This window comes from Gopherus flavomarginatus, chromosome 7 (genome assembly GCF_025201925.1).
Source record: "Gopherus flavomarginatus isolate rGopFla2 chromosome 7, rGopFla2.mat.asm, whole genome shotgun sequence".
Classification (NCBI taxonomy): Eukaryota; Metazoa; Chordata; order Testudines; family Testudinidae; genus Gopherus; species Gopherus flavomarginatus.
In genome coordinates this window covers 23738455-23751889 of record NC_066623.1, presented here as the reverse complement: position 1 = coordinate 23751889, position 13435 = coordinate 23738455, and the positions used below count along the sequence as shown (strand labels likewise).

Here is a 13435-nt window from a genome sequence, read left to right as displayed (position 1 = left end):
CAATGTGTGTGTGAGTGAGAGAAAGAGAGAGAAGCTGAAGTACAGACAAACTGAGCACACAGGGACAGACAAACTGAAGCAAGACATACTGAGAGAGCCTGGACAAGCACAGTCTATGGCCATGAAAGAAGCTAGAGAATGGGCTTCTGGGTCTGGTGCTGACTAAAGATGCTTGGGACTGTAAGCAAAAAATCTGTCTTGTTTTGATTCCTTCTGCATTCAGAGATGCAGGATTCCCTATGTTCCTTTTAAATAAATAAGTTTGTCTCAAAGAAAACACCAGACTTCATTGTCAATTTTTATACCCAACTGCAGCCCCCACAGGGCGGCAAACTTTCACAAGCCGCTTGGGTCAAAAAGGGATAACAATATTATTGGTCTAATCTCGCAGTCTTTGCTAAGGCAAAATTCCCATTTGACCGCAACTCCCTTTCATGTTGTATTCTTCAGTGGGAGTTTTTCCTGTAGGTAATGCAAGATTAGGCCCAAAGTGCTTTACTATGCATATAACTACTCCACGTCTACATTATATTTAGAATGTCGTTAAGCTGGCCAGCAGCTGCCAAATAGATTTTCATGCTCTGTGAGTGAAAACATTACCAAATTTTGTGAATTACAATAGTTCATTCTTCTGTTCCACTGAACTGCAGGAAGTGCAACTAAAGAGACTTTAGTTAACAGAAGTCCATAAAAGTAACCAGTTTTTTGTTGTTTTGGTTTATAATGATAAACATTTCAGAGTGAGGCTTGCCAAGAAATTGAACTGCATGGAAGTTTTTTTTTCTGGTGATGGTTTAGAGATTGTGTGATGAGTCCCCAGTGTACAGCCTGGAACTGTGGCACTGCTGTGTCCTCTTAACTCTCCAGCCTGGGCTGTCTCTCATGATGTTTTGCTAGATAAGTTGCATAAATGCTCTCTAAGACAGTGCTTCTCAACCAGGGGTATGTGTACCCCTGGGTGTATGCAGAAGTCTTCCAGGGGATACCTCAACTCATCTAGATATGTTCCTAGTTTTAGAACAGGCTACATAAAAAGCACTAGCAAACTAAAATTTCATACAGACAATTACTTGTTGATACTGCTCTGTCTACTATACACTGAAATGTAAGTACAATATTTATATTCCAATTAATTTATTTTATGATTATATGGTAAAAATGAGAAATTAAGCATTTTTTCAGTGACACTTTTGTATTTTTATATTTGATTTTGTAAGCAAGTAGTTTTTAAGTGAGATGAAACTTGCACACAAAACAAATCAGACTCCTGAAAGGGGTACAGTAGTCTGGAAAGGTTGAGAGCCACTGCTCTAAGCCACTCATGAACCATACACAGGGAAACATCAGCAAATCCCCCCAGACCTGCACCCCAGGAATGTACCTGCTCGAGATGTTCTCTTGAACAATGCAAGCTCATTAATTAGTTCGACATTTCATCAAAGGATAGTGGACATGCACCAACCCTTGTAATCTGAGCAGATTCCCCAAGCACTCTAGACAAACTCACTGGTAAGGATAAAACATTAAAACAAGTTTTTTTAGCTACAGAAAGATTTTAAGTGATTATAGGAGTTAGGCATAGAGATCAAAGTTGGTTACGTAAGAAATAAAAATAAAATCACAGTCTAAATTCTAAACTTTATCAAATTAAGCAAGATTTTAATCAGTTTTTCTTACCCCATTTGGATGTTGGAGGCAGGTTACATACAGTTCTTAATACGCAGGCTAAATTCCCTTCTCAGCCTGAGCCCAATCTCCCCAGTTCAAAGTCTTTGTCTTCCCAGTGTTCTTGTTGCCTTCAGAATAGGTGGGAGGGGAGAGAGGCTGGGGGCTGATGTCACCATCCCAAATTTAGATACCTCCCTCCCCCCCAATCCATGTGCATGGAAAGAGAGTGTCTCAAACATGGAGTCAGAGGTCACATGTTCTAAATGCCCTGGGAGACACTAGGCTTCCATCTATGTGCTTCAGGAGGGGCCCTCTGGGAGAGTGAATTCTCCTTAATGGCTGGCTATTCCTAGTGTAAATCTGGCTTGGAGGTGTTAGTTGCTCCTTTGTTGCTACTGACAGGCTGTGGGAATCTCCCAGACTCACAACATATTTCAGTAACAAACATACAGCAAACTCCATAACTTCACATACAGTGGTAGTGCGTACAATTCAACAGGATACTAATGTTCCACAGATCATGACTTCTCAAATGATGCCACACAAGGAATACTTGGTACAAAACATACAATCATTTAATAGTGGTGAATACGTGAGTACAGGGTGTCATTTTGAGGTACAGAGCATCACGGATTATCAGAGTTAGTAATAATAACAATAAAATCTTCTCAGTAATACTGCTAATAACAAGAAAAGACTAGGCAAGATCTTGGTTTCTCTCTTCCAGCCAAACGCCTGGAGACCCACAAGGAACTGGACTCAGATGATGAAGACTGGGCAAGACATCAGCATTTCGCTCTTCCTGTTATCAAGATCGAGAAACCAGACACTTTAAAACAGAAAAACTCTAAGCCCTTGAGGAGGTGCCAAAGTGCCCGGGCTCGTTTTCAGGGACATGCAAGGAAGAAATCTTTGGGGCGTTGTGACAGCCTTCAGTCTCAAGTGGCGTTCAGCAGTACCATAGTGAGTAACTTCAGATTCGGTCAATACGTTTTGGGGATCTCTGCTTCAAGCAACTTTTTGAGGGGAGGAGGGAGCTGAAGGAGAAAATAGTCAATGGAACAGCACTCATTTCCTAGATTGGGAGCAAGGAAATGATAACCTGTTACTTGCCAGAGAATGCTACATGGTCACCCCAGATGAATCTCAATTTATTACACTATATCATGTAAAAGTGACAAATTGAGCCACCAGGAGAGTTACCAGTATCTTGTTATTCTGTCAAAAGACAGGTCTCACTTTACTACAGATAAAATACAGTGAACCTAGTATGGTTTTTAGTACAAAGTTAAAAATATAAAATTTGAGTTTTATATAAAATGTAGTTCCAAAATAAGGCTGTAATCCTACAAAATGCTGAGCACTCTGGCCTCAGTCCAGCAAAATACTTAGTCACATCCTTAATTTCAAGTACACATGCTTAAAACTAAACACGAGTGCTGATCGAAAACTTGCGGAATTTCATCACAAGTTTGTCAGAACTTCAGCAGAAAAAATGGGTCAACGTTTTCAGTTCTAATTTTTGTAAAAATTTTGTCCCATTTTTGTGACCGGCTGTACAGCAGGTTGAAAATTTTCAAAATTCAGAATTTTTATTATTATTTTTTTGAAAAGTGAAAACAGGAACAAAATTTTCCCAAATATTGTTACTTTTTCAATCTGCTCTGTTACACACATACTCAAGTGCTTTACTGGATTTCAGCCAGAGTGCTCAACACTTTACGGGGTCAAACACTAAGCAAAGAAGCTCCGGATGGAAATCTCTTATGCCCACTGATTCCCAGTGACTTTTGTTTGCAGGATTTAGGCTTATGAATACATTTATTACAAACTTCTGCCTTGCTAACTAGTATCTCTGTTATGTAGAAGTGGACATCAGTTAGAACTCTGTTAACTTCTGGAATCTGTTTATTTAATGATAGTCTTATTGCTTGCTGGTCTGTTGTCTTGCATCCCGTTTTCCCACATAGTACATTGAGAACTTCTCTGTATCTATTTGCTTTATGGATCATGACATTTCAGGTGTGTAAAACGTCTTCATGAGAATTTTTCCCCAACTTCTTTTCCTATCATAAAATCATTGAATCAGAATCTATAGCTTCTTGCTGCTCTCTCCAGTTCTTTTTTGCATTTTTTTTAAGGATTGGAGTTAAAAAATTTCTCACTTCACACTGCAAATTCAGTTAGAAATAGGGTTTCCTGCTCTACTTGCCATAGAGAAGGTTTTGGAAAAAGTTGAATAATTAAACAGTAATAAGCCACCAGGACCAGGTGGTATTCACCCAAGAGTTCTGAAGAAACTCAAATAAGAAATTGCAGAACTACTAACTGTAGTATGTAACCTATCACTTAAATCAGCCTCCATGCCAAATGACTGGAGGATAACTAATATAACAACAATTTTTTAAAAGACTGAATAGGCGATCCTGGCACTTACAGGCCAGTAAGCCTAACTTCAGTACCAAGTCAATTGGCTGAAACTATAGTAAAGAGACACAGATCAGGGGTGGTCAACCCGAGCCTGAGAAGCAGCCACAATTTACCAATGTGCATTGCCAAAGAGCCACAGTAATGTATCAGCAGCCCCACAATCAGCACCCCCCTCCTCTCCCAGGGCCTCTTGACCACCAGCAGCCAAGCCAATCAGCACCTCCACCTCCCTCCCCACACCTCTCAGTCAGCTGTTTCGTGGCATGCAGGAGGCTCAGGGGGTAAGAGGGACGAGCGAGGGCATGGCAGGCTCAGGGGAGGGGGCACAAAGGGGTGGAGTGGGGGCAGGGCCTGTGGCAGAGCCATGGGTTGAGCAGTGAGCATGCCCCAGCACACTGGAAAGTTGGCGCCTGTAGCTCCAGCCCTGGAGCTGGTGCCTATACAAGGAGCTGCATATTAACTTTTGAAGAGCCTCATGTGGCTCCGGAGCCACAGGTTGGCCCCACTGGCATAGATGAACATGATATTTTGGAGAAGAGTCAAACCGGATTTTGAAATGGAAATCATGCCTCATCAACCTATTAGAATTCTTTGAGAGAGTCAACAGGTATGAGGACAAGCGTGATCCAGTGGATTTAGTGGACTTTCAGAAAGTCTTTGACAAGGTCCCACACTTATGTTTGCTTAGTTTGTTTAAGAGCCTGGGAAGGGAGGTCTTCTCATGGGTCAGTAACTGGTTAAAAGATAGAAAACAAAGGGTAGGAATAAATGGTCAGTTTTCAGAATGTAGAGAGGTGAAAAATGGGGTCGCCTATGGATTTGTACTGAGAGTAGTGCTGTTCAACATATTCATAAATGATCTGGAAAAAGGGGTAAAATGTGCAGATGATATAAAATTACTCAAAATAGTTAAATCCAAAGCTGAATGCAAAGAGTTACAAAGGGATCTCACAAAACTGGGTGAGTGGCCTACACAATGGCAGATAAAATTCCATGTGAATAAATGCAAAGTAATGCGCACTGGAAAACAAAATCCCAACTACATATACAAAATGATGAGGTCTAATTTAGCTGTTACCATGCAAGAAAATGATCATGGAGTCATTGTGAATAGTTCTCTGAAAACATCTGCTCAAAGTGCAGTAGCAGTCAAAAAAGCTAACCATTTTAGGAACCATTAGGAAAGAAACAGAAAAAGACAGAAAATATCATAATGCCACTATATAAATCCATGGTACGCCCACACCTTGAATAGTGCATGCAGTTCTGGTCACCCCATCTCAAAAAAGATATATTAGAATTGGAAATGTAACAGAGAAGGCAACCAAAATGATTAAGGGTATGGAACAGCTTCCATATGAGGAGAGATTTAAAAGACTGGGAATTTTCAACTTAGAAAGGGGATGACTAAGAGGGGATATGATAGAGGTTTATAAAATCATGACAGGTGTGGAGAAAGAGAATTAAAAAATGTTATTTATTCCTTCACATAACACACAAACTAGGGGTCACCCAGTGAAATTAATAGGCAGCAGGTCTAAAACAACCATAAGGAAGTATTTTTTCACACAATGCACAGTCAACCTGTTGATTTCATTGCCAGATGATGTGAAGGCCAAAACTATCACGTGGTTCAAACAAGAACTAGATACATTCAAGGAGGATAGGTCCATCAATGGCTATACACAAAAAAGGGATGCAACCACATGCTCTGGGTGTCCCTAGCCTCTGACTGCATAGAAGCTGGGAGTGGATGACGGGACAAATCCCTCAATATTCTGTTCATTCTCTCCGAAGCATCTGGCATTGGCCACTGTCAGAAGTCAGAATACTGGGTTAGATGAACCACTGGTCATTCTTATGTTTTTAGAATTTGGATTCTCCATGTACATTTTCCTGAATCTTTGTATCAAACAGACAAAGGGAAAGAAAAAAATTCTTCTCTATATAGTAGACAGGAGTGTCCAAGGGCCACAAGCTGGGATTCTACTTTTTTTCTCTTTTTCTTTTTTTTTTTTTTTTTTTTTGGCTTCTAAATGCCAAGTTTCCAAGTGTTGTACCAGCTATGAAAACTGGTAGCCCATGATAAAAGGAAAATTTAAGATCTTTGCAATGCTGAGAAGAGTGGTTTTTGGATACAGGTTAGTACAGCATCTGCTGTGAGCACCTGCCTGGTGGGGCTGTTGCCAAGAGAAGTGTTAAAGTAGGAGAGCTGCTAATATAATAGTATGCTATGGAATTTGCTGAGCTTTAATGGAAAGTAATAGTGCTGAACAAGAGATAATCTTCTGTAAATGCCAAATAGATGTGGGACCAAAAGGAAGTATAAAGAGTTCCTTTTTTTTTTTCTTTCTTTTTTTTTTTTTTCTGTTTAATCAATGTTCTGTGTGTGGTAGGGCTGGTTGGAAAACACCAATTCAATTTTGCAGAAAATGTCAAGGTTTTAACATTGTTTCCATTTTGATGCAGGACAAAGCAAAGACCTTTCAAATTGTTTCATGAGGAAAACAGCCCACTGGTTTTAGGTACTCACCTGGGAAGCAGGAGACCCAGGTTCAAATTCCTCGTCTGTCTTGAATTGTACCATTGACTTGAACCTGGGTCTTCCACATTGCAAGTGAGTGCTCTCACCATCTGGCTGTAAAGCTAGTCTCCCTCAATCTCAGTTAAATATTTGTTGACTCAGAGACAGAGAGAGAGAGAGAGAGAGAGAGAGAGAGAGAGAGAGACTTTCTGTTGGCACTCTCCAACAGACCATAGGCCAGGGGTTGCCAACCTGTGATTCCGGAGCCACATGAGGCTCTTCAAAAGTTAATTTGTGGCTCCTTGTATAGGCACCGGCTCCAGGGCTGGAGCTACAGGCGCCAACTTCCAATGTGCCAGGGGGTGCTCACTGCTCAACCTCTGGCTCTGCCACAGGCCCTGCCCCCACTCCACCCCTTCCCAAGTCTGCCATGCCCTCACTCCTTCCCCCCACCTCCCCGAGTCTCCTGCATGCCACAAAACAGCTGATTGGAGGATGCAGGGAGGGAGGGGGATGTGCTGATTGGACGGGTTGCTGGTGGTCAGGAGTCTCTGGGAGTGGAGGGGAGTGCTGGTGGAGGGGGCTGCTGATGTATTACTGTGGCTCTTTGGCAATGAACCTTGGCTATTCTGGGGCAAATGGGTCTCTTTCACACATCAGCAGTTCTTTCTGGACCTAAAAAATCTTCCTGATAAAAGTTAAATTAAAACCAACACATTTCTGTAATGAATCAGGATTTTCCAACAAAAAGTAATTTTGTCAAAAAGTTCCCAGCCACTTCTATTATACTGTGATTGCAATGCCAACTGGGAAGTGGTCTTTCATGAATTGGTGATAAGCAGTCTGCATTAGTTACTTTTAAGTGTTTTTGTACTGTTAGTAATCTATTATCTGGCTTTACTGAAAGAAAGACTGCAGATATTTGACATGGGTTTAAGCAGGCCACAACTTTATTATTAGATGTCTGGGACTACCTGGCAGATAAAAGTGTGCAGTGCAGGTAAACCCATGTTTATATCATAATTACCAGGAAGTCTTTTTACCAGCTCCCCCTCTTTTTCCATCCAGGTCACTCAAGCAAATCCATCGACAGGACCTTACCACCCTCCACCCCCACCCCCACCTCATAGGAGGGTTAAGGTGGACTATAATAATGGGATTAGCTCCTAGGGGTCCCAAACCATCCCCCGTTCACACCTGTACCGACACCTCTTTTTAAGTCCTTTTCCAAGCCATTTATCCAGTCACTATATACCTTGCCTATGGAGTACCTGCACTGGACATCCACCACAAGGAGGTGCCAGCCATTAGCTTGGGTGCTTCCTCCCCAAACCCAGTTGGGTTCCCAGACATCTCCTAATGCCCTGTTATATGGGTTTTACACTTTATTGCTATATCTTGAGAGGTTTTAGGATTATGGAGCTAAGTGGTTACAAGAATTATCCAAGCTTGAATGTTTTGTGAGTGCATCTATGCTTCACAGGTTTTTCTGTTTTGTTGACATATGAGATGGTTTCATCAGTTCATATGTTGCTGTCAGTGTCATTCTGAGAAGGAAGCAGATGATGATGTTTCTTTCCTGGCATTTGATGGAGTTAATGAAAATGGAGCCTGCTGATCCTGGAGAAAAATATAAGCAGCACTGTGTGGTCCATTCTGGAATAGAAATTTCAAAAATATGATGCAAGAGGCAGCATAGTCTAACTTTTCAGTAATGTCCTCGATTTGTGCTCTTGCAAATACATGTGCCCATGTTTTCCACCTCATAGTAAGTTTTAGCATAAATGACAGCAATTGGATACCAAGCTACCTGTATCTGGCGCCATTAACAATTACCCCTGCATAATTAGAGGTTGAGTTAAATCCAGGTTTCAAATCGGTCTACCTCAGGTGTCAGCAGCCTTTCAGAAGTGGTGTGCCAAGTCATCATTTATTCACTCTAATTTAAGCTTTCACGTGTCAGTAATACATTTTAACATTTTTAGAAGGTCTTTTTCTATAAGTTTGTAATATATAACTAAACTATTGTTGTATGTAAACTAAACAAGGTTTTTAAAATGTTTAAGAAGCTTCATTTAAAATTAAATTAAAATGCAGATCCCCTCGAACCGGTGGCCAGGACCCGGGCAGCATGAGTGCCACTGACAATCAGCTCGGGTGCCGCCTTTGACACATGTGCCATAGGTTGCCTACCCCTGGTCTACCTAATCAATTCCCACGAAGAAAGAGAGAGATTATTTAAAGTTGAGAATACCTGTCAAGTTTGTAGTGTTTATACCAGTGCCAGGGAATTTGTATTGACTCTGCATAACTTAAGATCATATTGGTGAGAAAGGAATAAAAAATGGTAAAAAAGCTGTGTTTCAGAAAGCCCTAGAGAGAGAATGTTTTCTGTATCATTAATTTCTCCCTGATTCAGTGAGGAAATAGAGAGGCAGGGTGGGGAAGGTGAAAGATCAATCTTATTGAGACGTTTATAGGCAAGAAATCAGGTTTCTCTTTCCTTCAAGCCACAGATAAAAATGAAAACTAATTCTTTTTGTATCCATCAAAACCCAGCTTCACTGAGAAACAGCCTGCAGCCCAATCATAATTACCCATTTCATGCTGGGACCTACAAATGTTCCCTTATGTTGGCCAGCTTCATGGTTTCTATTTGTGTCTCAAGTGGCGAGATAGCCAATTTATTTTATTAATTTTGTCTCCTGCTGCTGCAACTTCTCTGTGCGAAAAAGGCTGCATCAAATCACATGCTGCAAAATAAAAAATAGACCCTGGGATGGGGAGAGGACTTCCTTGTACTATAAAAGAATGGAAAGAAAAACCTTACAATACGAAAAGGAATAAATTATGGAACAAGATAGAAAGAGGATTATCACTGTCTATATTCCATTTGCCATGTCTTTTAAATGAAGTTTCTTACAGCACTCTTGATCTAGATTTTATAAGTCTGCTATTGCATGTCTTATAAATATCACTATTATTAGAAGCATTTCTTGAAGACTGGCAGTTTTCATAGTTAACGTCTTTTAAAGTCAATAACTTATTTTTAATTTTGTGTTATTTAAAGGGACATGCAAATGAAAACTATTAATAAATTACCCTTTAAAACTTAAATAGCCTTACCCATTTTATAAATAATGAACTAGCTTACTAACAATGGAGGGATTTTTAAATTTTAATTAATTTTTCATTCTTAACGCTGATTGTTTAATTTCTGCATATCACTCAGCTTGGTCAGTGAAAATAGATGTCAGTTTCACCATCTGTCCCTTATACATTACTATCCAGCTACATGGAAACATATAAATCCAAGCCAACATCTGTTGTCATTTTTTAAGATAATGAAAATTTTTCTTCTAAGCTTCAGTTGTGCACTGTCTAGCTTTTCAAACCTGACAGAGTCCCCTCAATATTCAATAATTGTAATATGCAGAATATAGTACAGAAAGTTTCTGCACTAGTAGCATACCTGAGGTTAAATAATTCTTCATCTGCTGCATGATGCTGCAGTACTGGATACTAATGATATAGATGCAGTAGAAACTGGATGGATGGATGATGGACAAGAGCAAGAGAGAGGTGTATGTTATTGCGCTTTGCTGCTTGCCTGAGTGCATGTTGGTGGATTTGATAAAAAGAGCACAGATATGGAATAAATAGCTAGATGTTCAGTAATCAGTAATTAATAGTTACTGTATTAGAATATGTATGGATCCTGGAGAAATTTGCTTTGGCTTTTGGGATTTTGTATGTATAATTTGTGTTTTTTCATTGAAATTATGCAAGTAATAGAGAACCTCAGGTTGTGTTTTTTTCCATTGTGTGATGCTGTAGCAGCCAGTAAACACAAATGCACTTTCTTTGCTGGTACTTGGTGTGTCTAAATCTTTCACTTATTTCAAAGGAATGTTAGTTTAAATCAGCAATCCCAGAGACATATGAGGGTCTCCTGTAGCTGAGAGCTGAATGCATATGTCCAGTATAATTAGCAATAGATTTTATTTTTCAATTTTCAATTATTAGATCATTTAAGAATCTCTATTCACTTTAGCAAATGGGAGTTAAAATGTAACACATTCAGCTCAGCACAAAACAGCCTGAAGGTTATTGATTTATTGTTGTTGCATACTAGGGAACTTCATAGTAATTGTGCCAGATTGAAGGAGGAAACAGCAATGGCAGAAATGAACTGAGAAAGAAGCTAAATTGTTTTGGCAGTAGTTTGAAGAAGAAATCTAAAAGCCTTGGCTCCTACAGAGGCTCGTATTTTAAAACTGGAAGATCTTATTAAATATGGCCTGAACTAAATTCAAATGTATTAAAAAATCAAGTGGGGGCTAGGGATTACAATACCACCTCACAGAAATTAATGATCTCTTAAAAAAAAAATTCAGTGAAAACACTTTGAGATGTGTGATTGATTTCTTTCCTCCTTTTTGGAAATGACATTATGGTATGAGAACAAGATGTGAAATTGGCCATACAGAGTGAAGAGCAAAAATTAAACATAGGCCCTGAATTCATTGGGTGGTCACTTGTCCCTATTAAGCATTCCATTTAACTCAGTGATCAGCGGTTTCAAGAATCTGCCCATTTAGGTCTGGGTATGGGTTTAGTGCCATAGTGCAGATTGTATAACATGAATTTTAATGATCTAGGTTCAGATTCTGGCCTGACTTGCACTTTTTCCAAGCCCAGCAAAATGACCACTTTCCTATTTTGTTCTATGTAGGTTCTTATTCTACCCTCCATCATCATCATATCTGAGCACCTCATTTGCATAGTCTCCAAGATGAAGAATCTTTTCTTCTTCAGGAAGATCCCTGAAGATTTCATTAGTGATGATGTGTGACCTTGACCATCTATTTATGCAACAAGCTTTTTTTCTATCTGCTGTACAAGCATTTCCTTGAAGACTCTAGAAAACCTAAGGTGCAGGTCGTACACAATCCCAAATGTGGTCCTTACTGAATAACTTCTCTTCCAGGAAAAGGATGTGACCCCTGATAACAGGCTGTTGATGAAAGTGAGAGATGCTACACTCCAGATAGAGTCTTTGGCATCATTTCCATCTGCAAAGGACACCTGCTCCACCACGTCTGTTACTGACTTTTTTCTTGCACTGGCTATCTGTAATACTGTTGTGGTCTCCACAGCAACTGAGCCAAGACAAAGGGTAATCTCACTTTAAATACATAAGGGAAATTGATTTGCTTAAAATCTGTATACTAAAATTGAAAGCTATCTGCTGTAGTAAAAAAGCAGTTTTGGAACTGCCATATGGTTTTCTATCTTCTGTCTGCAATAACTCCAGTGACTGCTATTCAACTGTTAAGGTCAGAAGGGCCCATAATGAACATCTAGTCTGAACTCCTGCACATTGCAAGCCACAGAATCTCACCCACCCACTCCAGTAATAGACTCCTAACCCCTGGCTGAGTTACTGGAGTCCAAAAATCATGGTTTAAAGCAGGGGTTCTCAAACTGGGGGTCGAGACCCCTCAGGGAGTTGCGAGGTTATTACATGGGGGGGTCACAAGCTGTCAGCCTCCACCCCAAACCCCGCTTTGCAGCCAGCATTTATAATGGTGTTAAATATATTTAAAAAGTGTTTTTAATGTATAAGGGGGGTTGCACTCAGAGGCTTGCTATGTGAAAGGAGTCACCAGTACAAAAGTCTGAGAACCCCTGGTTTAAAGACTTCAAGTTACAGAGAATCCACCATTTACACTAGTTTAAACCTGAAAGTGATCGGTGCCCCATGCTGCAGAGGAAGGTGAAAATTCCTTCCCAACCCAAATATGGTCATCAGTTAGACCAGGGGTCAGCAACCTTCAGCACGCGGCCCGTTAGGGTAATCCGCTGGTGGGCCACGAGACATTTTGTTTACATTGATCATCCACAGGCACAGCCTCCCACAGCTCCTAGTGGCCATGGTTTGCCATTCCCAGCCAATGGCAGCTGTGGGAACTGGCATGGGTGGATTACCCTGATGGGCTGTGTACCAAAGGTTGCTGACCCCTGAGCAAGACCCTGAGCATGTGGTCAGACCTCCAGCCAGACACCTGGGAGAGAATTCTCTGTAGTAACTTAGAGCCCTCCCCCTCTAGTGTCCCATCACCAGCCACTGGATATGTTTGCTGCTAGCAGTTGCAGGTCAGCTACATGCCGTTGTAGGCAGTCTCATCATGCCATCAGCCCCTCCATAAACATATCAAGCTCAGTCTTTAAGCCAGTTAGCTTTTTTGCCAGAACTGCTCTCCTTAGAAGGCTGTTCCAGAACTTCACTCCTCTGATTGTTAGAAACCTTTGCCTTATTTCAAGCCTAAACTTGTTGATGGCTAGTTATATCTCTTTGGTCTTGTGTCCACACTGGCTCTTAAACTAAATAACTCCTCTCTACCCTTACCTACGTATCTCCCTTTCTACCACGGTGGCCCTTAAGAACTTGCCAATCTTAAGTAAGATAAATCAATATGGCTACCTCAGTGTCTGCAGCATCCCCTTATACTTTAGGAAATATTTTGAATGCTATAAGATTCTCACTGTAAAACCTTGCTTAATTATCGATAGTTGGTGAGGTTTTTAGGGCACCACTCTGTCTCTGCCATAGACCATCATTGAATCTAGAAGCCAACTTAACTGTTGTCCTAAAAATCCCTTGACATAATTAGTTAGAAAAAGGACAGCCACATATTTTTTAAAAAATCATTACTTTGATGCACAGCACTGCACTGGGAATTCGCAAACGTTCTTGTGGCTCACCTTGTTTAATTTCAGGTGTAATGTTCCCGATGTCTTCTCATGTTT

At 40.5% G+C, this 13435-nt stretch overlaps 1 protein-coding gene across 2 annotated transcripts in view; it reads left to right on the top strand.

The window, feature by feature from the left end:
• Positions 1 to 13435, top strand: part of ATP10B (ATPase phospholipid transporting 10B (putative)) — a 75200-nt gene that overhangs the window by 40020 nt on the left and 21745 nt on the right. For both annotated transcript variants that reach the window (XM_050962522.1, XM_050962521.1), the window contains 2 exons: positions 2396 to 2631; positions 11613 to 11801. In XM_050962522.1, coding sequence (XP_050818479.1) covers positions 2396 to 2631; positions 11613 to 11801 — 425 coding nt within the window. The remainder of the gene's footprint in view (positions 1 to 2395; positions 2632 to 11612; positions 11802 to 13435) is intronic.